Source organism: Bubalus bubalis, chromosome 18 (genome assembly GCF_019923935.1).
Source record: "Bubalus bubalis isolate 160015118507 breed Murrah chromosome 18, NDDB_SH_1, whole genome shotgun sequence".
Lineage (NCBI taxonomy): Eukaryota > Metazoa > Chordata > Mammalia > Artiodactyla > Bovidae > Bubalus > Bubalus bubalis.
In genome coordinates this window covers 53,484,072-53,509,951 of record NC_059174.1, presented here as the reverse complement: position 1 = coordinate 53,509,951, position 25,880 = coordinate 53,484,072, and the positions used below count along the sequence as shown (strand labels likewise).

Sequence of the window (25,880 nt, the reverse complement as noted above, 5' to 3'; positions counted from 1 at the left end):
AGAAGTGGAAGAGGAAAAGTAAGTCATAGCAGTAATTTATACTCACCAATATGGGAAAATGTGCCCAATATATTTTTCAGGTGGAAAAAAATAAGTTACGGAACAGCACGTTGTGTGCTGCTGCAACTGTGTATACACACATTGTGCATGGGATGTTTGTTAAGTGTGTGTGTGTGTGTGTGTGTGTGCACAAAACAACTCTCTGCAAGACGACCTCTCAAACTCCTAATAGCAGGTAACTATGAGGAGTGAGAGGCAACTTTAACTTTTCCATTTCAAACAGTTTCTATACAGTTTAGTTTTTTAAAGTAATATACATGTGTTGTTTGGAGAAGGCAATGGCACCCCACTCCAGTGCTCTTGCCTGGAGAATCCCATGGATGGAGGAGCCTGGTAGGCTGCCATCCATGGGGTCGCTGAGGGTCAGACACGACTGAGCGACTTCACTTTCACTTTTCACTTTCCTGCATTGGAGAAGGAAATGGCCACCCACTCCAGTGTTCTTGCCTGGAGAATCCCAGGGACGGGGGGAGCCTGGTGGGCCACCGTCTATGGGGTCTCATAGAGTCGGACACGACTGAAGCAACTTAGCAGCAGCAGCAGCAGCACATGTGTTGTTTAACTTCTTTTCATACAATATAGCAATTACATACCGAAGTAAATAGATAAAAAGCCTTATTTTTCAGCACTACCCCTATTGAAAATCTCTCTCCTCACCTAGAGCTGTCTGGGAGGAACTCCTGAAACCGCTGCTATTTTCAGTTTCACATCAAGTCACAAGCATATACACATAGGTTCACTCTACCTGATCATGAGATCATACTGCACACTCTATTTTGCAACTTGCTTTTCCCACCTTACAATCAATCTTGGACACACAATCCCATACTGGTTAGATAAACCTCATCTTTTTAACATCTGCCTAGAGCTCCCCTGTACAGATGCGTTATTCTATTAACAGACATCCTTGTACACATCTTTGAGGACACATGCAACCATTTCCACAGGACAAATTCCCAGGAGGGCCCATGACTGGGATAAAGAAAGTAACAGTTCTAAAATTTTAACAGATGGTGCCAAATTATCTTTTTAAAAGGTTATGACTATTTATATTCCCACCAACAGCACACAAGTACACCAAATTCTAAACATTCTTCCTTTGATTATATTTTTAACAAGGAGTACCTATCTTAAAACAAGAACAACAAGTGCCATAATAAAAAGGAAAAGAAACCTTTAGGTTTAGGATCTAGCAAAAAAAAAAAAAAAAAAAATAAGTCTTAAGTGTAACCTGTTTTAAAAGCTGGTCTCCCACCTGCCAGATTTACTTAGAAGGCCAAAGAAAGCACCTGACTTACTGCTACGCATATATCCCCACCCACAAAGAATGCTGGCCCTGGACATTATGATCAGAAGCCATCAGGCCACCACACTTGCTGGCTGCTGAGGTCCATGCGACAATCAGACAAGAGAAGTACTGTTTGTGTTGCCATGAATTGTGTTTCTCTGCCCTGTCAAGACTTCCTTTTAAAATGATTTGGGTTTTGGCTCCCTGCTTCTAGGAAATGCCAAATGTTGTTAAGGGCTAGCATTTCAAAGCACAGACAACCAGGGCTGTTATGCTAGTTATAGGAAGGTAGGCAGATTTTTAAGTCAGCAAGGCCATCATCATACACAGGCTGGTCTAACAAGCCTTCCATTTAAAAGTTGGGGATACTCGGGTCTTAAGATATAAATAATGAAGATTAAGAGCTTGAGTTCTGGAGTTAGATAGATCTACATTTGAGCTGAATCTGCTACTTATAAGTTTAAGCTACTTTTAGGCAAATGACTTAATTTTTCTCAATACTAGCGCATCATTGCAATAGGAAACTAATAGCCTCTGCCTCATAAGAGTGCGTGGGGATTAAGTAAGACCATGCAGAAGAGAAAAGAGCTCAGAACTTTTCCTCTGTAAAACCACTCAGGAAGTTCTCTGCAGAGCTGGGCACAGACATTCCGATCCACTGGGATGCTAAAAGAAAAATGCACAAACACCAGGAATTCTAAACGGAATACTTGCCAACTCTGCTGACAACCGACAGGCAGCACGGGCGTCCTCATGCTTCTCCCGTGCCCCGCTCTCCTTTCCTGGGAGCAAGGAAGAGTAAGCTCCTTTGCTCTACTGTGGTTGGGTAAGGCCACGTGACCAGTTCTGACCAATGACTTCTGAGCACAAGTGAGGTGAGGCTGAAACATTTAATTGCTAGAATCAATCTCTCCAGAAGTTTCTTTCCCTTTGCACCTAGCATCATTCAAGAGGGTGCCTGCTCCATCGGCTGGGTCCTTGAGTGATGACAAGGCAAAGCACAGGAGCCAGAAAAAACATTATGAATGGGGGGGTGGGAATCTTTGCTCTTTTAAGGCATTGAAATTTTAATCTGGCCACATCTGAATGATATATTATGGCCAGCGGAAAAGAAAAATGTAGCTAAAGAAATTACAGTAATAATTAAGGTTGGGGTGAAAAATAAAATCTATTCTCTAGAAAGGATCTTTCTTTATGTAGATTAAAGAATGAAAACCTGTGAAATTCTCCATTGACCTAAGGAAGCCACGGGGGTCTGTGCAGCTCTTATCCACAGACTCACAAAAAGCTTCCTGTTTCGGTGATCGACTGGTCTGCATTTACTCCTGCCCCACACACTGTCGGATCATACAGGAGACATATCCTTCTTAAGTTTCCTGGCAGAGTGATAAACACACACACACACACACGGATAACTGTGGACAGAGACCTAACTGAAATGCTAATAAAATCAGAGGGAGACAGAAATGGGCAATGGAGAGAAGGCAGGAAAGGGTCTAAACACATCCCTCTCTCTAAACCCTCAAGCGGCTCCCTGAACAAGATCAGATTACCTTTAAGTGACAGAAGCGGCCACTTCCCTACCAATGCTAGTGGAAGTTCTCATCAGTAAGCAAAAACTAAGGACTGTAAAAAAATGAGTTTTTCAGAATGCTAAATTTACTAAAGTTAGAAGACTATACTTGGTTTTCAAATGGCAGAATAGAGACTTGACCCCTTTCTCCACTAAAGAACCACACAAAAGCAACTAGAAGAATGAGAAACAGAAATAGCACGTCTTTGACAAAACTAGAGACTCTGTGACCCCAAACCCCAATACACGAGTAAGAACCATCAAATGCTGTGAAGGTCAAATAAGGGTGTGGGAAACCGATGAGAGAGGACGCTTGTTGTTACAGATGTCGGACAAAGCGGGCAAGTCCTTTTCTAAAAAGTAAACGCTTCTTTCTAAGGCGGGCAAGACCAGCAAGCCATTGTTTCTAACAGTGGGAACTAGCTCAGGGATTGGTGACTGAGGCTTCCTCAGACCCAGTCCAGCACGAAGAATCACACACACAAGTCAAACCTCCAGGAAGCAGTCTGTCAGGGGGTAGGGTGACAAGAGTGAGACTGCCTGGGGCATTACAACTGCCATTTCCAGACGTCTGAGGGCAAGAAAGGCTGGTAGGATATTCAAGAAAACCCCCTGCTAGGCTAGCCCCTTCCCAAAGGAATTTTCTACAGATGGCTAGACTGGAAGGAATCACCCCATTCAAGGATGGAGGACAATTTTATAAAAGGATCTAGCACATACTGAACCATTTCAAAAATGGTTGATGGTAAACTTTGTTATGCATATTTTAATCACAATTTTAAAAAAAGGAACCAGCACAAGACTACTAGCAAAAATCAAACAAAACAAGAAAACTCGCAATAAAAAACAACTGCAAAGAACATTCATCCAAAAATGCTGCCATTAGTAAATAAAAACATATTCCCATGAAATAAAAGACAGAGAAACAATGCCATCTCCTCTGTGAAACAATGTGTAAAGCAGAGATATACTTAGAAAAGATATGAGACAACAAAAAGTAGATAAAACATTTAAGGACAGAGCTAGGGAAGTAGGAGAGAAAAATAAATCTTTTTCCATTATAGAAACCAAAATCACACGAAAAAGGAAGGACACTGCTGAAAAAGCTAGAAGGGATGCACAGAAGTCAGGACGGCTTCAATTTACAGATTAAAGTGGCTCACTCTGTTCCAGGAAAAACTGACTTAATTCAATTAACAAGATATGTCCTGGTAAAGTTATTAAACTTAAAAAAAAGAGTGTGAAGAAAGGCAATCTTCAAGGCACTGAGGCGAAACACAGGCTGACTTCAGACTGCTCCGCCACAGAGCCCACACTAGAAGATAGCAAAGCACGCCTAGAAAGGCCTCGAGGAAAGAAAGGCTAACCCCATTTTATACACAGCAAGACTTCCATTTAAATATAAAGACAATAAACATCTCTCAATGTTCAAGAGGAAAAACAAATCTCTACAGAATAACCGCATTTATGCACACTAATGTAAAAACTAGCAATCAGCAGCACATTTAAAAATAATACTCTATAATCAAGGCATCTGTTTTTACTCTCACTTCTGACACCAAACGTGTGTGGGTTTTTTCTCACACCGACTAATTCTCCAGCTCTCCGGAGACCAGCTGGATGTCCAAAACAACTGAGTTCTGACACTAACTATGTCTGGAGTCAGGGCAGATTGCCAGGTTAAGGGTTCAGTCCCACAGGACCAGCCCCCACTTTGGGCACCAGTCACAAGTCCCGGGCCTCCTGTACTTCTGGCCGACAGACTGCAAGTCAGGAGTTCCCATGATCCCCTTTTCAGGTTTGATAACTTGCCAAAACAGCTGGCAAATTCAAGAACATATTTTTGCTTAATAATATAGCTGGTTTATTACGAAGGATACAAGGAGTCCCAGGTGGCACCAATGGTAAAGAACTCGCCTGCCAATGCGGGAGACGGAAGAGATGTCAGTTTGATCCCTGGGTCAGGAAGGTCCCTGGAGTAGGACACGGCAACCCACTCCAGTATTCTTGCTTAGAGAATCCCATGGTCAGAGGAACCTGGTGGGCTACAGTTTGGGTGGCAAAGAGTTGGACACCACTGAAGTGACAGCATGTAAGGACATGAAGGAAACAACTGAGCAGCGGGCAAGTGGGAAAGATGCACAAGGCAAGGTGTGGGGAAAGAGGCACGGAGCCTCTATGCCCTCTCTGAGCACCCTCCCAACACCTCAACCAGAAAGCTCTTTGAACTGCATCATTTAGGGGTTTTTATAGAGGCTTCATTACATAGGTATGACGGCTTAAAGCACTGGCCACTGGTGAGTGAACTCAGTCTCCAGCCACTTGCCTCTCCCCAGAGGTTGGCGGGGGTGGTGGGGCTAAAACTTCCAACCTTCTAATCATGCCTTGGTCTTTCCGGTGACCAGTCCCATCCTGAAGCTCTCTAGGGGCCCTAAGTCACCAGTCATTTCATTAGCCGATAAAAGACACTCACCTGTCCAGAGATCCTGTAAGTCAGAACCTGAGAACAAAGACCAAATAATCTATTTCCCAGTATATCACACCAAGTATGATTCATTCTAGGACTGCTGGAGTGGGTCAACAGTAGAAAATTATTAATGTATTCCCAAATAGATCAAAAGTGAAAAATTATGACTGCATCTTTATAAAAACTAAAAATAAACAAAAACTCTTAGTGAAAAAGGATGGATGGTAAGTTTTTTGGGGAAAAAAAAAAGATTATTTCATCCCAAAGGCAACAAGGAAGAAGGCAAGAATATCCACTATTACTAACTGGCATTATGTGATATTGTCCTGGAGGTACTATTGGCCAATATAATTAGTTCAAAAGGGGGTAAAATCAGAGGAATAAACATGAGGAAAAGAAGTCAAATGATAATTATTTACAAGTGCTATTACTTATTTGCCTAAAAAAAAACCCAGGAAGTTCTATATCTTGACTGTGGTGAGCATACAAAACTATACACATTCATCAAAATTCATTGGGTGTAAACTTAAAATTGGTGAGTTTTATTATATGTAAATTATATCTCAATAAACTCGAACAAATCATTTGAAACACCATTAAGAGCAATAAAATATTCAGTAAAGAGTCTGAATACAAAGTTAATATGCAGAAATCAAAAGTCTTTATCTATATAAACACACATATTAGTCCCTTTTTATACGTGTGCTCCCCCGCAAGAAAAGTCAAGAGCTACATGAAGTTTAAAATACTACTGAGAGACAAAAAAACAACCATCATAAAAATAACATCATAAACATGTCAACAGTTAATGTATGATTTAATATGATCCCAGCAGGATTACAAAAGGGTTATTTTAAAAATTAAACAGATTCTGAAGTACATACAGAAAATTAAACAAGCAAAAAAAGCCAAGATAATTCCAAAGTGGCTACCTAGAAAACTCAGACACTAAAACAGTATAGCTCTGGGACAAAATGCATGTCTAGCTAGCTAGATCGGTGAGAAGAAAGGGTTCAAAAAGATACTCCAGGACTAGAATTCAGTAGTGTGTATGTAATATATACAAGTGGCTTTCAAATCAGTAGAAGACAGAAGATGCAATAAATAATGCTGTCACACGTGAAATAACGCTGCATCCTCCACAAAACACATTTCAGATAAAACCATAAAACAGTAGGGAAAAGCTACGGTGGACTGAAGCCAAAGCTGGCTGGCACCCCTGTCACCCCAGCACGCTGAGGGCAACAGCACCAGTCCACCAAATCAGAGTCTGGGCGCTGCGGCAGGAGCAGCCGCGACTAAACCGACCGCCTCTTAGCAGACACGGCTGAGCGGCTGGACTGGACTGGAAAAGCTGTCAGACCGAAGTTGTGGTGAGTCTGCTCCCTACCTTTGGAAGGCACAGCTGCCAATCATCTCTAACTTTTATGGCATTATCAGACGGTCCACCTCACATGGCTGCTGTAAAGATGAGATGAGATATGGCACCCAGCACATGCCTCTTCAAGAGGAACAGAAGGTCTTATTGCTACCCTTCAAATTGAGACCAACATGCCTCAAGGCAAGATAGTTGCCAAGTTTCATCATTTAAAACCATTTCTGTGTTTCTCTTCTTTGATCTTCCATCACACCGTGCAGCACAGGTAAGGCAGATACTACCTCCATTCTGCACCAGAGAAATGAAGGGAGAGAGAGAAGAGAGGACTCCAGCCTGGCTCTGGGGGCTCGTGGTCTTGAACGTGGGCGTACCCCTCATTTCCTAACTCATGTTCTGTTCATTGTCTTCTGGATTCCTGAAGATGCTCACCAAACACCCTCATGGCCTGAATGAGTGAGCAGCAGATCCGGAACCTGAGTCAGATGTTCTGATGCCCGCCATCTGTCACCTGTCATCATACCAAAATGGCCACCATGCCCGACTTCAGAAATCTGAAGTAATTGAGAAAGCCTACTTGGATGAATAAAACACCTAAGCTACAAATTAATAGTTTAAGTCAGACTTTGGGGCGGGGTGGGGGGGAAGATGAAGGATGGTACCATCTGAACAGCAGTATTAGAAGGCCTGTTTCCAGAATAACCAAAAGTCATCTGTGATTAGTATGTTGAGAGCTATAAGAAAGTACTTCTCAAATGCTCAGATGTAGTTGGTTAAATCCAAGAAAATGTTTGAATATATCAAAATAAGTGTTTTCATCAGCGCCTGCATTTAACAGATGAGGCAACTAGGGCTGGGCCTGGGGAAGTAACCCGCCCCAGACCACAGATCCAGCAAGGTGGCAGGACCAAGCCTGGCATCCAAGTGGGCAGACTCCAGGGGGTTGTTCTTAACCACTCTGCTGTGTTCTCTCTCCTGTTAAACGAGGATTATAAGTGGATGGCAGCATTAAGGCTCATTTATACTTTCTTCTTTAGATCCTTCGAGGATAAAATTATGACAGTAATAAAGCAATTTCCATTTTGTAAAAAGGACAACCGTTTTTTCCCTAAATGGTTTAAGGGGTTCCCCGATAATCTTGCTTATATTATTTAAATGCTGTGTCAGTCCTTCCCTTCAAAGATCACGCAAAAGATAGGGCTTCCTTACCCCGAACACAGGAAATATGAAATAGTGATGTTCAGATTAGGAAGATATTGTCAGCCTTACATAACTGCCGCCAAGAAGGCTGTTAAAGGTTAGCTGTGTGCGGGGAAAGGACAACTCTTCACAATAAGGATGGAGGGAAATGATGCTGATGAAGAGCCTAGGACTGGGCCTCCTCAATGTTAACTACCCTCATCACAACTGCTGTTAAAACAGCCACTACCACATGCCCTCCCTCGGCCCATTTTCACGTCTGCCACACGAGGCCACCTCACCACTAACACCCACACTTTCTGTACTGCCCCACAATCCTTCCCCCACCAGCTGTTACCACACAGATGGGGGCAGCTTAGAACTGAGGGGCTTCTTAGAACCCAAATCCTTATAATCAATTCAATTCAGATTGGCTGTTTTCACTTTGTTTTTCTTCCCGTAGTCTCAGACATTAAAACAACCACAACAACTACATGACCTACATTTTTCAAAGCTCAGAAGAATTCTGAATTTACTCAGATTTGGGGGTCCTTCACCCCCTTCATGGGTGATGAAGGAACACACGCTTTTCACAGAAAGCCCAGGATAGGAAGTGAAATACCTCATTACAGATTAAGTTTCCACAAAAACACTCTCTGGCTGCCACAACCCAAACGCCGGCTCCTGACAAGCGCAAAAGAAGAAAGAGTCTTGTCGTGGTTTTTGAAACACAAAACCGAAATACTGTAGGTGCAGCTAGCAGAAGCTACACGCTATGAATGTCTCGTTTCAAACAAACTGCAGCTCACCTGAAAAGATAGATTGTGTGAGTTTGTTTTTAAACTGCTGGGAGGCCACCGAATTTAAATAGACAAAGGAGTCCAGCCAAGAGGGAAAGAATGCAAACTGGGGTGAAATCACAAGGCCTTGTACCATCTCTGTTTGAAGAAGTGGATTCAATTGTCTGATACCCAAGTAATCTTACATTTCAAACAAACAAACCACCTGAGCACCTGATTCAACACAAAAGAGTGAACTGATCTTTTTAGACCAGGATTCTCAAGTGATGCTCTTCCATGTCTTCTTCCACCAGCTTTAGTCCTCCTGACTTTCTGTGGCCTCAGTTCCCACTCCTACTGACCCAATTGCTCTGCTCTGGTCAAGTGAACACAAAGATCCCTGCCCGTGGTCTCTGGAGAGCTAGGCCCCAAGGGGAGGCATAAATGAAGAAAGCCAGCCCTTAAGGACCTCAGGGGCCGTGACATCTGCATCAATCACCCTGCCACCTCTGGTCTTCTGCTTAGGCTACCACGACAAAATGTCTCAGCCTAGACAGTGCAAGACCAAGGTGCTGGCCAACCTGGTTTCTGGTGAGAGATCTCTCAAGCCTCCTCTTGTAAGGACACGAATCCTCTTAGGCCAGGGCCCCACCCAATGACTTCAATTAACCTCGATACAGGGAAAACCAGCCGTAGCAGAGGCATGTCTAGAGAGGGAAGCTTAAGAAAGACCGGGGATCTGTCATGTGGGAGGGGAGACAACATATGAGGCGGCAGAAACAGTGATGAGGGGAGGCCTGGAGGCATGGAATCGCACAGCAGGAAGAGAGATGAGGCTGGAATGGCCTGCCAGAACCAGCAAGTGACCCGTCTGCACACCATTTCTGACATTCTTCCAGTTCTGGCCTTAATCCAAGCTCCCTGCCCCGGCCCCCTCTACATGTTGAATTACATACACACCTCCACCCTTTCAGGTCTAAAGGTTTAGATGAACCCATCAGCATTATGAGAGACTGGGCACATATGCAGAGAAAGGAAGCCCAGAATGGAGGAAGATTTGCAGAAAGGCAGGTAGATCAACTGCAACTTTTTAAGATCAAGTGCTTTTAAGTCTTCAAGGGTCAGAACTGTTCTCCACACAGTACCCAAGGTTGTTTTATTAAACAAAGGCCAATTACTGTGCCTTCACTTAAAACCCTCCAATGGCTTCTTACCTCACTCAGAATAAAAGCCAAGGTCCTTAACCAGAAATGCTTCAGTCTCGGGAATTTTATACTTGATGTTCTGTCTGGAAGGTTCTTCCCTGGGTAACTGCATGTCTCCTTTCCTCACTGACTTCAGGCTCTCATCAAAAGGCACTCTCACCCAGCCCCCCTATCTAAAATTTTAATACTCACCCCAGACATTTCACATACCACTCTCCTGCTTCATTTTTTTCCTCTCAAGCACTAGTCACGAAGATTCTTTATATTTTGTCAGTCACTGTCTCCCCCACCAGAATGCACTGCATGTTGCACGAGGGCAAGGATCTCCTATCTCTTTTGCCCAATACTGTATCATCAGCATCTTCAACAGCACACTGCACACAGTACAGACGGTGCTCGGTATCAACGTGCTGAACGAACGAGAAAGGACAGGATCCTCACGCACTCCAGGCCTCTGGCTCTCTGGAACCAGGCAGAGCAATAAATGCACAGAGTTATCTAATGGGTGAGGTAATACAGAGCTGAAGACAGCTCTGCAGAAAAAAAGATCCCCAAGTACACGTAACAGACGTCCTGACTGTAAGGGGTGAACACTTACAGAGGGATTAAAAACCCATCCGAGAAACGACTGAAGGCCAAGCAAGAAGTCACTACTGAAAATTTCTCCACAAAATGACAAGGTCTCCCCTTTTGTTTAGGTTGTGCCAGGCCAAGTGCCTTACACACATGATCTCATTCAGTCCTTATGACCCTAATAAGGTGCATTAGCTGCATTTGACGGAGGAAGCACAGAGCTCAGAGATGTGAAGCGGTTTATTAACTAAGAAATGCAGCTGAGCTGGGCTTGCGAACCAGGTGTGACCAGTTCCAAAGTCCATGCTTGACCTGCTTGGCTCGTAAGCCCTTTGAAACTCAGAAAGGGGAGTGAATCAAGGGGCTGCTCTTCCTGGAGCGAGAGGCCTGGGCTGGACCCGGAACTGAGGTACCTCTGCAGCGGGGAGGGGAACAAAGCCCGGTGAAGGAGAGGGTTTGGCAAGCTGAGAGGCCCAGTGGGAGCAAAGACACACTGCAGCGTCAGAACTAAGAGCAGCAGCAACAAAAGCTATCTGACCACGTACAGCCTGCCAGGGACTGTTGTAAGGTTTTTTAACATACTGAATGGCCTCAGTGATTCAAAGTAATATCATTATCTTCATCTTACAGTCAAGGAAACTGAGTCACAGAGAGGTTAAACACTAGTTCACAAGCAGCAAAACAGAGATTTGGACCCAGGCAGCCCGGCTCCAGGTTCATACTGTACAGATTAGTCAGCCGCAAGAACAAAGGGGGGGAAAGGCCATCAAAGCATGCGCACCATGCACGTGCACATGCGCACAGTCCCCACAGGCACGTGGCGAAGTTGTCCGGCTTCTCCATGGCCCGCCCCCCAGTTACTAGTAACAGTTGCAATCTGTCCTCTCCCCAGCTCCACCCCCTGCCTTCATCTGCCCTGATGCGCTTGTTGCCAGGCTGTTTCCCAAAGGCCTCTGATCTAATGGCAAGCATTTCTCCCCAAAGATGCTCCCCTCAATTAGTGGTGAAATTTAAATCTGCCATGCAGACAGCACTCTGCTCATTTACCCAGGCAAACGAGCTCAATAAGGAGGAAGGTCACAGCTCTAAGTATTTGTCAAAGAGCATTTTACAGAGGGCTTCCATTTGCACAGAGGAGCCATGGACCACCTCTGACCTGCGAACAAAGCAGACAAGCTGATCTCCAGTCCCGGCTGCAGGGCTCCACGCTCACCCCCAGAGACCCTGGGGGAAGAGCCTCGCTTTCAGACTCTGCCTCACCCTTCCCCCCCTCACAAACTGCCCTCGGGGTTGAACCTTTCATCTCAGAGTCTCACTGGAAGGTGTCAACAAGAACACCTACTTATCTGTGCCACAAATGGCTAAAACTGAATCTGAGCAGTGCCCTGTGATGGCCTGTCAAGTAAAACCCACGGGGTTATCAGGATCTGGGCTAACCACAGTCTCAACTCAGAACCACAAGGAGAGCCCCAGCAAAGAGCTACACCACAAGGCACTGGAAGAATTCAAGATTCTTCCAGCCAGGCACACTCTGCAATAGGAGTGCTCTAGCTGCTAAAGCGATGTATGACACAGCTTTGTGTACCCACACCCACCCCTGCCAGAACTAACCCCTACCCCTTAGAAGATGGGAAACACAAAGCCATAAATAGGCAGCAGAGATCCCCTTACGGCTGTAGCTCTCAGCCTCATTGACTTATTGCCTCGTCAAGAACTGATATGTGTGCTTCAAGACAGATTTTAAACCAACGTGTTCAACATGCTAAAAGTAACGATTAAAAATGCCTCACCCCTCGGGATACAACTGCAGTACATGAGTGTACATACATGCACCAAATTTCACAGACAAGAATGTTCACAGCAGCACTATTCATAACAGCCCCAACTGGCAAGTGCCCAGATATCCATGGAGACCAGAATGAATAAATCAGCGGATGAGTCACATGATGGAACAGTATACAGCAATGAGAATGAGTGAGTCACGCAGTCATGAGTGAGTTTACAGATCCACCCACAGATAAATCGCAGACATGATGCTGAGTCAAAGAAGCTAGGCCACAGCGATGCATCTGGGATGAGGCCATCAGTAAAGTATAAAAGCAGGCAGAACGACTCTGTAACCGTCAGAAGCCAGGGTAGTGGTGACCCTGCTAAGTTTTGGAGGGAGTTGGTCATCTTCAGTACTGGGCACTGGTTATACGGGTGTATGCAGTTAGTGGGTATTCACTGAGCTGCACTTAGCATGAGTGCCCTTCTCTTAATGGGTACTATACCGCGCTGTTTGTTGCTGTTCAGTTGCTAAGTTGTATCCAACTCTTTGCAACCCCATGGACTGCCGCATGCCAGGCTTCCCTGTCCTTCACTATCTCCTCGAGTTTGCTCAAGCTCATGTCCATTGAGTCAGTGATATATACTTTAATGAAAAGTTTTTAAAAAACTGCTTATGGGGAATTCCCTGGTGGTTCGGTGATTAGGCCTCCATGCTGCTACTGCAGAGGGCAAGGGTTCAATCCCTGGTTTGGGAACTAAGATCCCACAAGTCTATGTGGCTAGTAAATAAATAAACAACTAAATAAAAACACTTGATTCTGCCACCTCCTCCTTTCCCATTAAAAAAAAAATTACAAATTAAAAACAAAAAAGAAAAAAACCACAACTGCATATAGCCACTGTCTAACCTCATCCATTACTGTTTTGGGGAAGTGTACTGTTGGGCTTTCCACAACCACAGGAACTCAGTAACAGGAGCCACAAAATGATGGCCAGCATGGACTGAGTACCGCGGACCAGGCACTACGCTAAGAACATCACAAACAGGAGTTCATTTCATTCTAAAAAATTCCCTTTCAAAGAGCTATTATTTTTACTCCCAATTTGAAGGAACTGGAATGAGGCTTAGACAGCTTAAGGTCAGCTACTGCTTGGGAAAGTCAGGACACCAGAGGTGACTCAAAAGCTCACGGACTTAACACTTGGCTACCTGAATGGGAAAGGGGTTCACTTTATAAACACAGAACTGCACTATGCCCCCATTTTTCTTTGTCATGACACTAACCTTTTTATTGAGTCCAGGCCAACTGTCTTGTAAAATGTATCACACTCAGATTTTGTCTGATTATTTCCTCATGTTAAGATTCAGACCAAGTGTTTCTGGCAAGGAGGCGTACGATGTTAGGATGAACTGCTACTGGGGGTGCCAGCCCTGACCACCTTTTGATTAAGTGGTAACCCCCCACATCTCTCCATTATAAAGGTACATTTTTCCTTCACAATTAGTAATGCATTGGGTGGTATTTTGAGACCATGCAAACATCAAGTTCCCTCTGTACTTTTTCTCAGTGATTAACCATTGAAGCATAATTTATATATAATAAATTGTATACATTAAAAGTGTACAGCTTAAGGGACTTCCCTGGTGGTACAGTGGCTAAGAATCTGCCTTCTGATGCAGGGGACACGGGTTCGATCCCTGGTTGGAGAACTAAGATTCCACGTGTGATAGGGCAACTAGACCCACACCACAGCTAGAGAGCCCGTGTGCTGCAATGAAGCGCCACAACCAGGACCCGATGCAGCCCAAAGCATACAGTTTGCTAATTCTGAAATTCACATACGTGAGTAAAATCAGCACCACAATCCAGATACGCAACGGTTCCGTCACCCCCAGGTTTCCCATGGCCCTTGGCAATCAGTTGTTCTTGTCACCCCCAGCTCCCAGGCAACCACGGATCCGCCTCCTGTCACTATAGATTAGCGTGCATTTTCCAGAGCCGTATAGAAATGGAACCATAATCTGTCATCTTTGGTCCGGCTTCCATCCCTCTCAGCATATAATGATCCTGAGGCCTGACAGTGTAGCCGGGTGTGGCAGTAATTCATCCCTTTTGGCCTTCGAGTAGTATTCCAGGGGAGGATGAACCGGTTTGTTCATCCGCCTGAACGGCAGCGGTGAGGGTTCGAGCTGCTCCCTGGCGTCACTTGGTCCTGTCAGTGTGTTCGTCTCCAGTGACTTTAAAACCCAATCATGTTCCTTGCCTGAATTAATTATTCATTCGTGTAATTATGCCTGTCTCCTCCACCCCTGGATATCATAAGGGCAACTTTAGTTCAACACAGTGCCTAGCATTAATTAATATAGTAATGGATTAATCCAATAAATATCTGCTGACTGAAGGGAATCTGCCATCCTCCACCACCACCACCACCACCACCACAAGATGGTAAGCTAAATATTTTTAAACCTATTAATGAATTATCAGGACATTTCTGTCTTTCTACAACCACTTGGGACTGTATCTGGATTTTTCCACTCCATCAGAAATGTCAAGCTTGACTATCAAGGAGTGCCCCTGGAAGTCAGACAGGAAAAAACCCTCTTGCATTACACAGCCTGCTACGTGCAGGAACTGAAACCCCAACGCAGGGTAGTGTGGCTCAATGCCAGAACTTCCCACAAAGAGCTTTTAAAAATAAATGTGAATTTCAGGGGCAATGTTGTGCCCAGGCAGGTGCTGCCTTTAAAGGCAGAGTCCCAGTGCTCTTACCAGATTTGGGGTAGGACTCCTCCCAGAGAGCAGGGGAAGAGAATATAAATGCTGCCGCCTTCTCTCCAGCCAAGCTAACCCTGCACTTTATTGACACTGAGGTCCTCCCTGCAATGATAAAACACCGTGCTGGCCCCTGACTGCACTTCCCAAGAGTCACCTTCCCTCATCTGGGTTCTTACAGCAAGAAAACAATCTCGAGTGAGATGAGATCACAGATGCCAAGTGCCCAGTACAGCACCTGGATCACGGCAAGCACTCAATGAATAAATGTGTCAGGAATAGAAGACGGGGAAGAGTTAACACGATGGCAGACCATCTTTGGCATTCTTATTTTACACAGCTGCAGGCTTCCTTGACTACATGGAGTTTCCCACTCCATACAGATCAAAAGAAATTAAGATGCACTAACCATACCAAGGCCTACCAATTATTTACATGGTTCAGTCTGAATACATTATAATTCAAGATGCAAAAGAGGGAGGGGCCTTCTGCCCAAATCAAACTGCTTCTCCCTCAGAACAATTCTTCTTCTCAGCTGCCTGTGGAACTTGCTACAGGTGCTGGACTGCTCACCTCTCAGTAAGCAAAGCGATGAAGAAAAGGACTGCTGGATGCCAAGAACTTTTTGCCACTGTCACCCTGTCCCCTTCTCCCACTGCCAAAAGAAAAAGACTAAAAGTCACAGACAGGGCAAGAAGATTTGATCTTACACATTATTCAAAGAACTCATTCCTAGAGAATGCTATTTTCAGTGAAACGGCCGACACATGAGGCTGAGGGCCTGGGGAGTCCGTGCCGCAGAGCACGGATGAGCAGGCACGCGGCTCTCAGTCTGCAGCGCACTAGCCCATCCGGGACAGGGAGGGGTGACCCCTGGAAGCTCCCTCGGGAAGCATCTGTGCTGTGCGACGGGGCTGTTTCCCCCAACTTGGGGAAGGGAGCCTTGACTCAAAACTGGCCCAGAGACTCGGGATTTAAAACCTCAGTTTTGTGACCACCGTGAGATATAAAGACAGCATCCTTATCCTCAGAAACTAGTCTCAGGATGGTGAGCAGGCTCTCCAAGTGAGTTCTCACCCCAACTCCTGGGAGATAAACTGTCCAGAAGTGAATATTCCCACTCCCTGCCCGGTACAGAGACCTGAGGTCAGCTGGGCCGACGCACCCCTGTACCGAGAAGTCACACTGCTATGGAAGGGAAGCGGGGACCCCACAGCCCTGACCAATTTCTCACATGGGTGAAAACTGGAAGAAAAAGTTCCCTACAAAAAAAAAAAAAAAGCCAGAAACAAAGTCAGTCCGACCCGCAGCTAGCGCCTCTGCCCACTGCCGGGCGGAGCCCAGAAAGGCTGCAGGAGGAGGCGCCTTTCCCAGCCCTCTATGCGACCAGAGCCGGGAGACAGAGCCTAACATCCCACGAGCATGGGCAGCACAGGGGCTGGCCCTGGGCTAAAGGCACCTGCAGGTCGATCTGAACACTCTTCTACCCGCTGGCCCTTTCTTGAACACGTTCCAATTTTAGAAAATATGGAACAAAGATAAATGAACTGGTCAGAAAGCTCAGGAAAAAAAACAGGTGCAAACCAGGACCAATCTCCACCCACATTACGAGCTGACCTAAGGATACGGAGGAGGCGCTCCAACAGAACCCTGGGAACGCAGGGGCAGCACACCTGGAGGCGAGAAGGCAGCAGCCCTTTCTTCCTGGTTCACATCTAGCAAGAGCAGCCAATTTTCTCACACAGTGCGGGATCGCGGCCCAGCAGTCCCAGGAAGATGGAACTGGCTGCAAAGCTCCTCTCCCCATATTCCCAGGGACCCGCGTGGGCCCAACTCTTGCCACCCTTTCTCAGGTCAAAGGTTAAAACACAGTCAGCTTGGAGATGAAATCTTAAAAGATGATGCACAAGAAACACAGTGTTAAAACAAAAAACAAGCTGTGGCACAGCAATGTGACCTCATGCTTTTAAACATTTTGGGGGACAGTATTAGCAGAAAATATAATCCAACTATTAATGCAGATTACTTCTGGAGAGCTGGGATTATAAGGGACTTTCTGTTACATACCTACACAGTATCTATGTTTATAATAATTTTTTTATAGTGAGCAAGTGTATTACTCTCATAATACTTTTTTTTTTTTTTAAATTTTGGCTGTGCTACACAGCTTGCAGGATCTTAGTTCCCTGACCAGGGAATGAACCCAAGCCCCCTGCCTTGGAAGTGTAGAATCTTAACCATTGAACCGCCAGGGAAGACCCAAAAAAACTACTGTTAAGGTGAAGTGGTCCCAACTCATAACGTTCACACCAGTTCCTCCAGTGCAGACCAGAGACTGAACCCATGCCTCCTGCGTTGGGAGCATGGAGTCTTAACTGCTGGACTTCTAGGCTAGTCCCTTACTTTTGAACTCTAAATTCTAGTCATTTACACACATGTCCCCCAACTCAGGAAAGGTGCCCCTGAATCTTCATGGCGAGCTGCACCCTTGGGACACCATGTCTCCCACCAGCCCTGGCTGCTGGCGCACACCTCCGTTCCCTCGGAGCCCTTCTGTTTAAACATCCCACCTGAGAAGTGCCTGGGTTCCCACTGTCACACTGGCTGCGAAGCAGCAAGCGAGTAGCAACAGAGACTCGGGTACGGAAGGCCGCCCTGTGGCTGGCGGAACACCAGCTCCCAGGCACTGCCCCTGAAAGTCACGATGCAGTATTTTATTTGCCTGGATGAGCACAGTGTCGAGACACAGGAGATGGACACAGAAACGGGACACAATGATGTCTGACTCTGAACCGCACGGGCCAGCCTGACAAACAAGCTTCATCTGGAATATCATCTGAATCGGCTGCAAGTGACTGCCTGGACTCCCATGTGGAAATGGGGTCGTATGGTAATAATATCTACCATGAGTAAGGCAGGGTGGGGGGGTGGTCAGGTGGCAGCACAGACCTCCCCTAAGAAAGTGCAAATTTAAGACTTACAGACATGGCTGCCAGGGGGAAGGATGGAGGAAGGGAAAGTTAGGGAGTTTGGGATGGACATTTACATAGTGCTGTATTTAAAATGGATAACCAACAAGGATCTACTGTACAGCACAGGGAACTCTGCTCCATGTTATATGGCAGCCTGGATGGGAGGGGAGTTTGTGGGAGAATGGATACATGTGCTATGTATGGCTGAGTCCCTTTGCTGTCCGGTTGAAGCTATCACAACATTGGTAATTAGCTATACTCTAATATAAAACAAAAAGTTAAAAAGAAAAAGTATAAGTTCAGTATAAATCAGTCCAAGCTGGGGGAAAAACCTGATCCATAATTTATTCATTCACCAAAATGTAAGCGAGTCCCTGCGCCCACTTTACAGCTGCGCCCTGTCCAGGGAGGGAGGGCAGTGCTGCTGCCCGCCACCCTGTCTGTGGTCTGGCCCTCGGCTCACGCAGGAGCCACGTGACGATGAGGCGGCGGCCCGTGGTGTCAGAAGGGGGCCGAGGACGCCGGAGAAGCACAGACAGCACACCACAGAAGGGGGCAGTCCACATGACAACTGTCTAGACTCTTCAGAAAGAGTCAGCATTAAAAAAGGAAGGCAGCGAGAACTGTTCTCAACTGGAAGGGACTAAGGAGGCAATCGCTAAATGCACTGTGAATACTGATAGGATTCTAGTACAAAGATTTCAGCTCTAAGAGGCAGTTTTAAGTTAACTGAGTACATCTGAGTCAACACAGACAGCGTAAGAAATGCTCTTGAATTAATGCTAATATTCTTAAAGAAGTCTAAGCGCCAAAGAAGTGATGCTTTTGAACTGTGGTATTGGAGAAGACTCTTGAGTCCCCTGGATTGCAAGGAAATCAAACCAGTCAATCCTAAAGAAAATCAATCCTGAATACTCATTGGAAGGACTAACGCTGAAGCTGAAGCTCCAATACTTTGGCCACCTGATGAGAAGAGCTCATTCATTGGAAAAGACCCTGATGCTGGGAAAGACTGAAGGCAGGAAGAGAAGGGGATGACAGAGGACGAGATGGTTGGATGGCATCACCGACTTGATGGACATGAGTTTGAGCAAGCTCTGGGAGTTGGTGACGGAGAGGGAAGCCTGGCGTGCTGCAGTCCATGGGGTCACAGAGTTGGACATGACTGACTGAACAATTCTTAAAATTGATAATATTATTGCAGTTATGGGGGAAAAAGTTCTTAAGCTTAGGGATATATCCTGAGATTTTCTGGGAGCAAAGTGACATGGTGTCTGCAGCTCACTTTCAAATGGCTTAACAACACACAAATTGTGGGGAGAAAGGGTAAAAGTGGCAAAATGGTAACCACTGGTGAATACTGGGAGATTACTGTACTATTCTTTCCATGGATTTTACCATTTTCAAATTTAAAAGTTAGGGAGAAAAGAGAAGAGTCATAACTTGGTACAGCTGACCAGCAACAGGAAGACCAAACACACTCCAGGTGAAGCTGAGCATGGCGAGCAGCCCGCACCGAGCACTCCCGTGGGCCGGCGCCACACACGCTGCCTGATGCACAAGGCCGCCTGAGCCCCGGCAGCCAGGGGGCCAGTCCCGCCATCACCTTCAGGTTAGAGATGAGTGGGCGGCAGAGCAGAGGTCTAAACGCGGTCTAACTGAAGATATGAAGCGATGTATCACTCTTCCCAAATGCCTCTCCTAGCGAATCTGTTTTAAGTACATCAGGAGAAAACGCTACAGGGGCCGGACAATAAAGGAATGGCTGAATTATCAGTGATAACAGCCATTTAACGGAACACTGTACAGCAATTAAAAGTCGTATTGTCACAGGGTGTTTAATGACAGGGGAACATGCTCACAAAACAATGTCTGGTTTAAAAAACAATGGATCTCAAAAAATGGTCCTTTGATATAACTCTTAGTTACTGAGTCCTTTTTTCTGCAGGAAAACAGGAGTAGGTAGGCTGGTAAACTCAGGCTGGTAGACTCTTTAGCGTCATCTGAGTTACACTACACAGTTTTTGGGAACTATAATACCACATAACCTGAATTATGTAAAATAAAAAACCTATACACATGCACACGTGATTCCCTGCTAGCTCAGCTGGTAAAGAATCCGCCTGCAATGTGGGAGGCCCTGGTTCAATTCCTGAGTTGGGAAGATCTCCTGGAGAAGGGATAGGCTACCCATTCCAGTATTCTTGGGCTTCTCTGGTAGCTGAGACGATAAAGAATTCGCCTGCGATGTGGGAGACCTGGGTTTGATCCCTGGGTTGAGACGATCCCCTGGACAGGGGCATGGCAACCCACTCCAACATTCTTGCCTGGAGAATCGACATGGACAGAGGAGCCTGGAGAGCTACAGGCCACAGGTCACAAAGAGTCAGAGACGCCTGAGAGACTAAGCACACACACCCGTGCGGAGAAACAAGACTATATGGTAATACATCAAAACACCTGCAGTGGTTTTCATTAAATGGAAGATCAATGAATCTTCAAATTCTTTTTCAGTTTCTGCCTTCTGTTGAATTTTTACAACAAACACGCTTAAATTTTAGGAAGTCAAAAACAAGTTCTTTTAGGAAACCGAGTACTCAAAAGACATCTGCTTCCAACACACATTAAGCTCACAGATACATCTAGATTTTTTCTTGAAATTCTATAAAAATAGAAATTAATGCCAATGAAGGGAAGCATGTGACTAGAATTTAAGGGGAGAAGGTAAGAAAGAAGAAAACAATGAAATTACGGTATTCTAGGCTGAAAACCAATCACTCCATCAACAACTAATGGACATTGTGTGCCGGGCTCTCGGGGTCCAGAGGAACAGAGAATCCTGTTCTCAGGACTGAAATATGCTGAGAAAAGCTACCAGGGAGGTTACACTCCAAGGGCTACTGGGGGTGGAAGAGTCTTGAGGAATGAGGACAAGTTCCAGAGGCAAGGAGGAATGTGGGACACATTTCAAACCACACAAAAGACATACGCAGGGCAGAGAAATGCAAAGAAATTCTGCTCTGGCCATACCCTTATAATACACTGTGTATTCTTGTAAAACAATTTTAAAATCAATGCCTGCAGTGGTATAAAACAAAGAAGGGGGAGGGAGGGAGGGAAAGAGGAAAGGACTGAGGGAAGAAGGCAGGCAGACAACCACGGCAGGACTGTGTACAGGAGGGAGGAGTCGGCATCTGGGAGGCAATGAGGAAGCAAGAAGAGGTTTACAGGAGGGGGACTGTCACAGAACTGGGATGGGCCGAGGAGGGTGATGGTGGGGCAGGAGAAATGAAGTGGAGGAGACAAAGCCAAGAGGTGACGGAGGGGGAGCGACATACTTGGGAACTGATGCAATGAGTCCGAGAGGACACTGAAGTTCCAAGCTCTGGGGTGTCAGGGTGAGCAATGGGGCATCTAATGGAGCTTTAAGAGAAGCAGAGGCTCAGTGGGGGCTGCTGGTGACCTGGGGGCAGGGCCGAAGAGGTCACACCTGAAAGGACTCTCGGGTAAGAAAGAGTACTGATGGTGGATGGAAGAAAAGCTAAGCCCAGTCTAAGAGTCGGGAGAAGCAAGATGGGAATGACAGATCAAGCCCACTGAGGTGCTGAGCTAGGGGGTGCTACCCTAGCAGATGACTACAAGCGTTTGTTGCTACCACAGGCGAGCCAGTCAAGGAGCCCAGTCCTAAGAGGCTCCCCTGAAAAGGGAAGCTCACCCTGACAGGAGAATCCTAACCAATAAGAGAAGAAGGAATTAGAGCGATCGTTGTCTCAGGGAAGAAGCATCAATGGACGCTAAAACCATGTGCATGTGTTAATCGCTCAGTCATGTCTGACTCTTTGCGACCCCATGGACTGCAGAGGACCCCAGGCTCCTCTGTCCACAGGATTCTCCAGGCGAGAATATTGGAGTGCATTGCCATGCCCTCCTCCAGAGGATCTTCCTGACTCAGGGACTGAACCCGGGTCTCCTGCATTGGCAGGCGGATTCTTTACCATCTGAGCCACCAAGAAAGGTGAAAACAGGAGGAGAAAACAGTCTCAAAGCATCTCCCTGCTGCTGCTGCTGCTGCTAAGTCGCTTCAGCCGTGTCCGACTCTGTGCGACCCCATAGACGGCAGCCCACCAGGCTTCCCTGTCCCTGGGATTCTCCAGGCAAGAACACTGGAGTGGGTTGCCATTTCCTTCTCCAATGCATGAAAGTGAAAACTGAAAGTGAAGTCGCTCAGTCGTGTCCAACTCTAGCGACCCCATGGACTGCAGCCTACCAGGCTCCTCCGTCCATGGGATTTTCCAGGCAGGAGTACTGGAGTGGGGTGCCATTGCCTTCTCCGAAGCATCTCCCTACAAAGTACTTATTCAGGTAACAGGAGAAAGAGTAGCGTTACAGTGGAGAAGCTCAGCAGATACCACCACCTTAACCAAGGGATCAAAGAGAAGATCTCCAGTGACGGGACACGCTGACAGCACAGGCCACTTGGTATGAGGCCCCGAGAGGGACACAGCCTCGCTTCTCTGATGTTTCTTCCAAAAGGGCAACCATGAACCTAATCATAAGGAAACATCCAAAAAAAAAAAAAATCCAAGTTGAGGAAGCTCCTCCAAATGACCGATCTGTGTTTTTTAAAATCATCAAGACCATGAAACAGAGAAGGCAATGGCACCCCACTCCAGTACTCTTGCCTAGAAAATCCCATAGACAGAGAAGCCTGGTGGGCTGCAGTCCATGGGGTCGCTGAGGGTCGGGCATGACTGAGCGACTTCACTTTCACGCATTAGAGAAGGAAATGGCAACCCACTCCAGTGTTCTTGCCAGGAGAATCCCAGGGATGGGGGAGCCTGGTGGGCTGCCGTCTATGGGGTCGCACCGAGTTGGACACGACTGAAGTGACTTAGTTGTAGTAGTAGTAGTAAGACCATGAAAAACAGATCAACTGAACTGTTCTAGATTAAAGAAGACTAAAGAGACTCCATAATTAAATGTACCATGTGGTCTGAGATTAGCTTTTGGACCAAAAAACGTTTTATCTTTTGCTATTAAAGAATGTTAATGTGGCAACTAATGAAATGAAACATTTATAGATTAGATAGGTTAGTACTGGGTATTACTGTCATAGTTTTGATAACTGTAGTACATAAAGAGAATGCTTTTAGGAAACACCCACTGAAGTGTTTAGTGTAAAGGTGTATCATGTCTGTAGCTTTCAACCATTTCAGGAAAAAGATACACAGACATGCAGGGCAGGGACCTATGATACAGGCAGTGTGGTAAAATGTTAACATTTAAGGAACCTGGAATTGTAACTTTCAAACTTCTTACAGCTTAAATTTTGGTAACTTCCTTATAAATCTGAAATTACTTCAAATAAAGTCAGGGAACAACCCCTCTAAATGATACAAACTACCTCTCTCAAGTGTTGGGTCAACAAGGAAAGGCTTGAATTACCCAAACCTGCTTCCTGCACACGTCCTCCTGCCTAAGGCAGACGTGCAGGAAGAAGCTGATGTAAAACCAAGGTCAAGAAGAGAGACCCTGACAAAAGGCTCTGGGTACAGAAGGACGAAACTGCAGATCTGTCATAATTATGCAAGGTCAATCCTGGGGTGACTGAGGAAACCCTGGTAACAACTCAAAGTCTACAGAGCACTTAATTTGAAATCCAGTTCCCCTGATTTGGCACAACCTGAGTAAATATTAACACCATCGTTCAGCTTAACATGCTACTGAAATTATCCATAGGCTGTCCATACCACAATACTTAATATCATTACAGGTAATATCGAAATTAGAAAGAACACATAGGGAGATAATAATCCCTACCTTGGTTTCAAATTAGTATAAGCCTATAATATTCTTGAGCTCAACTCCTAAAGCTCGAGAATCCAGATAACCATGTACCCACTATACTTCCTCCTCAAAGCTCATCAGCTTTCATAGTATCCAGGAGAAAATCAAGGGAAACAAGGAAGCTCCAGGGGTTACAAAAGAAATGCCAAGGATGGGAGCTCCCTGGAGGTCCAATGGTTAGGGCTCTGTGCTTTCACTGCTGGGGACCGTGTTCAATCCCTGGTCAGGGAACTAAGATCTCATAAGTCATGCCACATGGCCAAAAAGAAAAAAAAAGTGTGTGGGGGGAGGAAGGGAGAAACGCCAAGGAGACACGTTATGTTAGAGGAGCTCTAAATGAACAAAATAAATGTTTTTTAACACAGGTAAAATTTTATCACTTCAAGAGCAACGCAGAAAATCTTAAGACAGCCAGCATTTGTGATAACACCAAGGTGTCAATGGAATTGGAAATGCAGCTGCTTGATAAGATGGTATCTAAGGACTCATTTTTTTACTTCCGGAAAAAAACTCTATGAATATATGAATTTCAGGCACCTGACTGATAGCCAACTACACATTCCTTTTGTTCAACCAAAATGTGTTAGTATTTGTGTCCAGAACAGCGTCGAGGTCACTGATAAATGAGCCCCTTTCCCTGCTGAGAGACCTAGAGGGACAGACAGGCCGCACGCCATGACAGGGGGCACAGAGAGGGTATTCTAACCAGCTTCAACGGCGGTCCTGACGCCACGGCCGCTCTCCTCCCATGCACCCAAAGACCTCACAGCTACACGAAGACGGAGGAGCCACAAGTCCGACAGCTGTCGGGATTACTCAGCACCTTCTCAGAAAGCGTCTCTCGGAAACGAGACATGATTCCAGAATCTCCAGATGGCTTACCCTCTAGAAAGCAGCCTGCAGACAGTGAAAACTGTAGCTTCTCTGAGGTGACACTTACCTGTGGCTTCAATGTACTCGATACATCGCTCGATAAACACAGGAATCGGCTTCTCCGGAGTCACCACGGTTGTCAAGGGCACCCCAAAATAGTTACTCTCCCAGGTTGCCTTTGTGATCGATGGCCGGGGTTTGGGCTTTGGTTTCTGTCCAGGGAAGAGGGGAAAAAACACACAAAAGCAAAGTGAGTCTCAACACACAACCCAAACACCAGTAAGGCTTCCAGAGGGGAACTCACAGTGGTACGGAAACGGTTAGAAGTAAGACTTCAAGCGAGATAAAGAGACTCACCTATTCATCTCATTCCTCCAAGTATCACACAAGACGCTGGCAAGCCGCCAGGTAGTCACACCTTGAGTGCAAAACTGCATTATCAGAACAAAGGTGTTTATAAGAAGCAGGCCGTGTTTATTTAATAACAATGAGAGGACTGGCCAACATCCTTTATCAGGCGTGCAATGGAGTAAACAGGAAATATTCCAAACATTCCACACAGATAATAGATACTATACACTCAAAAGATGGCTAAAATCTTTTTAAAAGATTAAAAAGTGGAATTGAAAACTATTAATTTCCTCCTTCCAGACAAGAGCACATACATTCTGCTGCAAGTTCCCAGGAAGAACCCGCTCTGATGCATCCATCTGGGGTTACCTACCAATGGCTTCTGCACTGGGAGAGGGTAAAACCAACTAATCAGATATGACGAATAAGATAACTCTTCGTTCCTTTCTAGAAGTCACCTCCCTCGTGTAGGAGGAGTAGCAGAAGCAGCGACAGCTACTGGAGAGCTTACTATGTACCAAGGAAGTTCTGGATACCGTTGCTCTTCAACCTTACGGCACTGCATTTTGCCAAGGAAAATGTCTCACAGACACAGCGCATAACTAACAGTGCGAGGATTCAAACTCAGGAGGCTGTCTGCAGTCTGTGCTCACAAACGTTACTGAGGTATTTTGCTCCAAAATTATTCAAACCTTTTACTTTGAAGATCACACGAGGAAAAAATAAATGTTCTAGACCAATGCTCAGTTTTCTAAAGCTACAGAAATCCACCTGAAATTTTGGCCTGTTGT

The 25,880-nt window shown here is 45.7% G+C and overlaps 1 protein-coding gene across 2 annotated transcripts in view; it reads right to left on the bottom strand.

The window, feature by feature from the left end:
* Nucleotides 1-25,880, bottom strand: part of ARHGAP35 (Rho GTPase activating protein 35) — a 116,679-nt gene that overhangs the window by 35,363 nt on the left and 55,436 nt on the right. The window contains exons 3-4 of one of the 2 annotated variants that reach the window (XM_025269376.2): nucleotides 24,806-24,950; nucleotides 22,362-22,564 (exon numbers count right to left, since the gene is read on the bottom strand). In XM_025269376.2, coding sequence (XP_025125161.1) covers nucleotides 22,377-22,564; nucleotides 24,806-24,950 — 333 coding nt within the window. In that variant the 3' untranslated portion in view covers nucleotides 22,362-22,376. Of the gene's footprint in view, nucleotides 1-22,361; nucleotides 22,565-24,805; nucleotides 24,951-25,880 lie in introns of those variants that run through there. The other variant, XM_025269375.2, reaches the window with a different exon arrangement.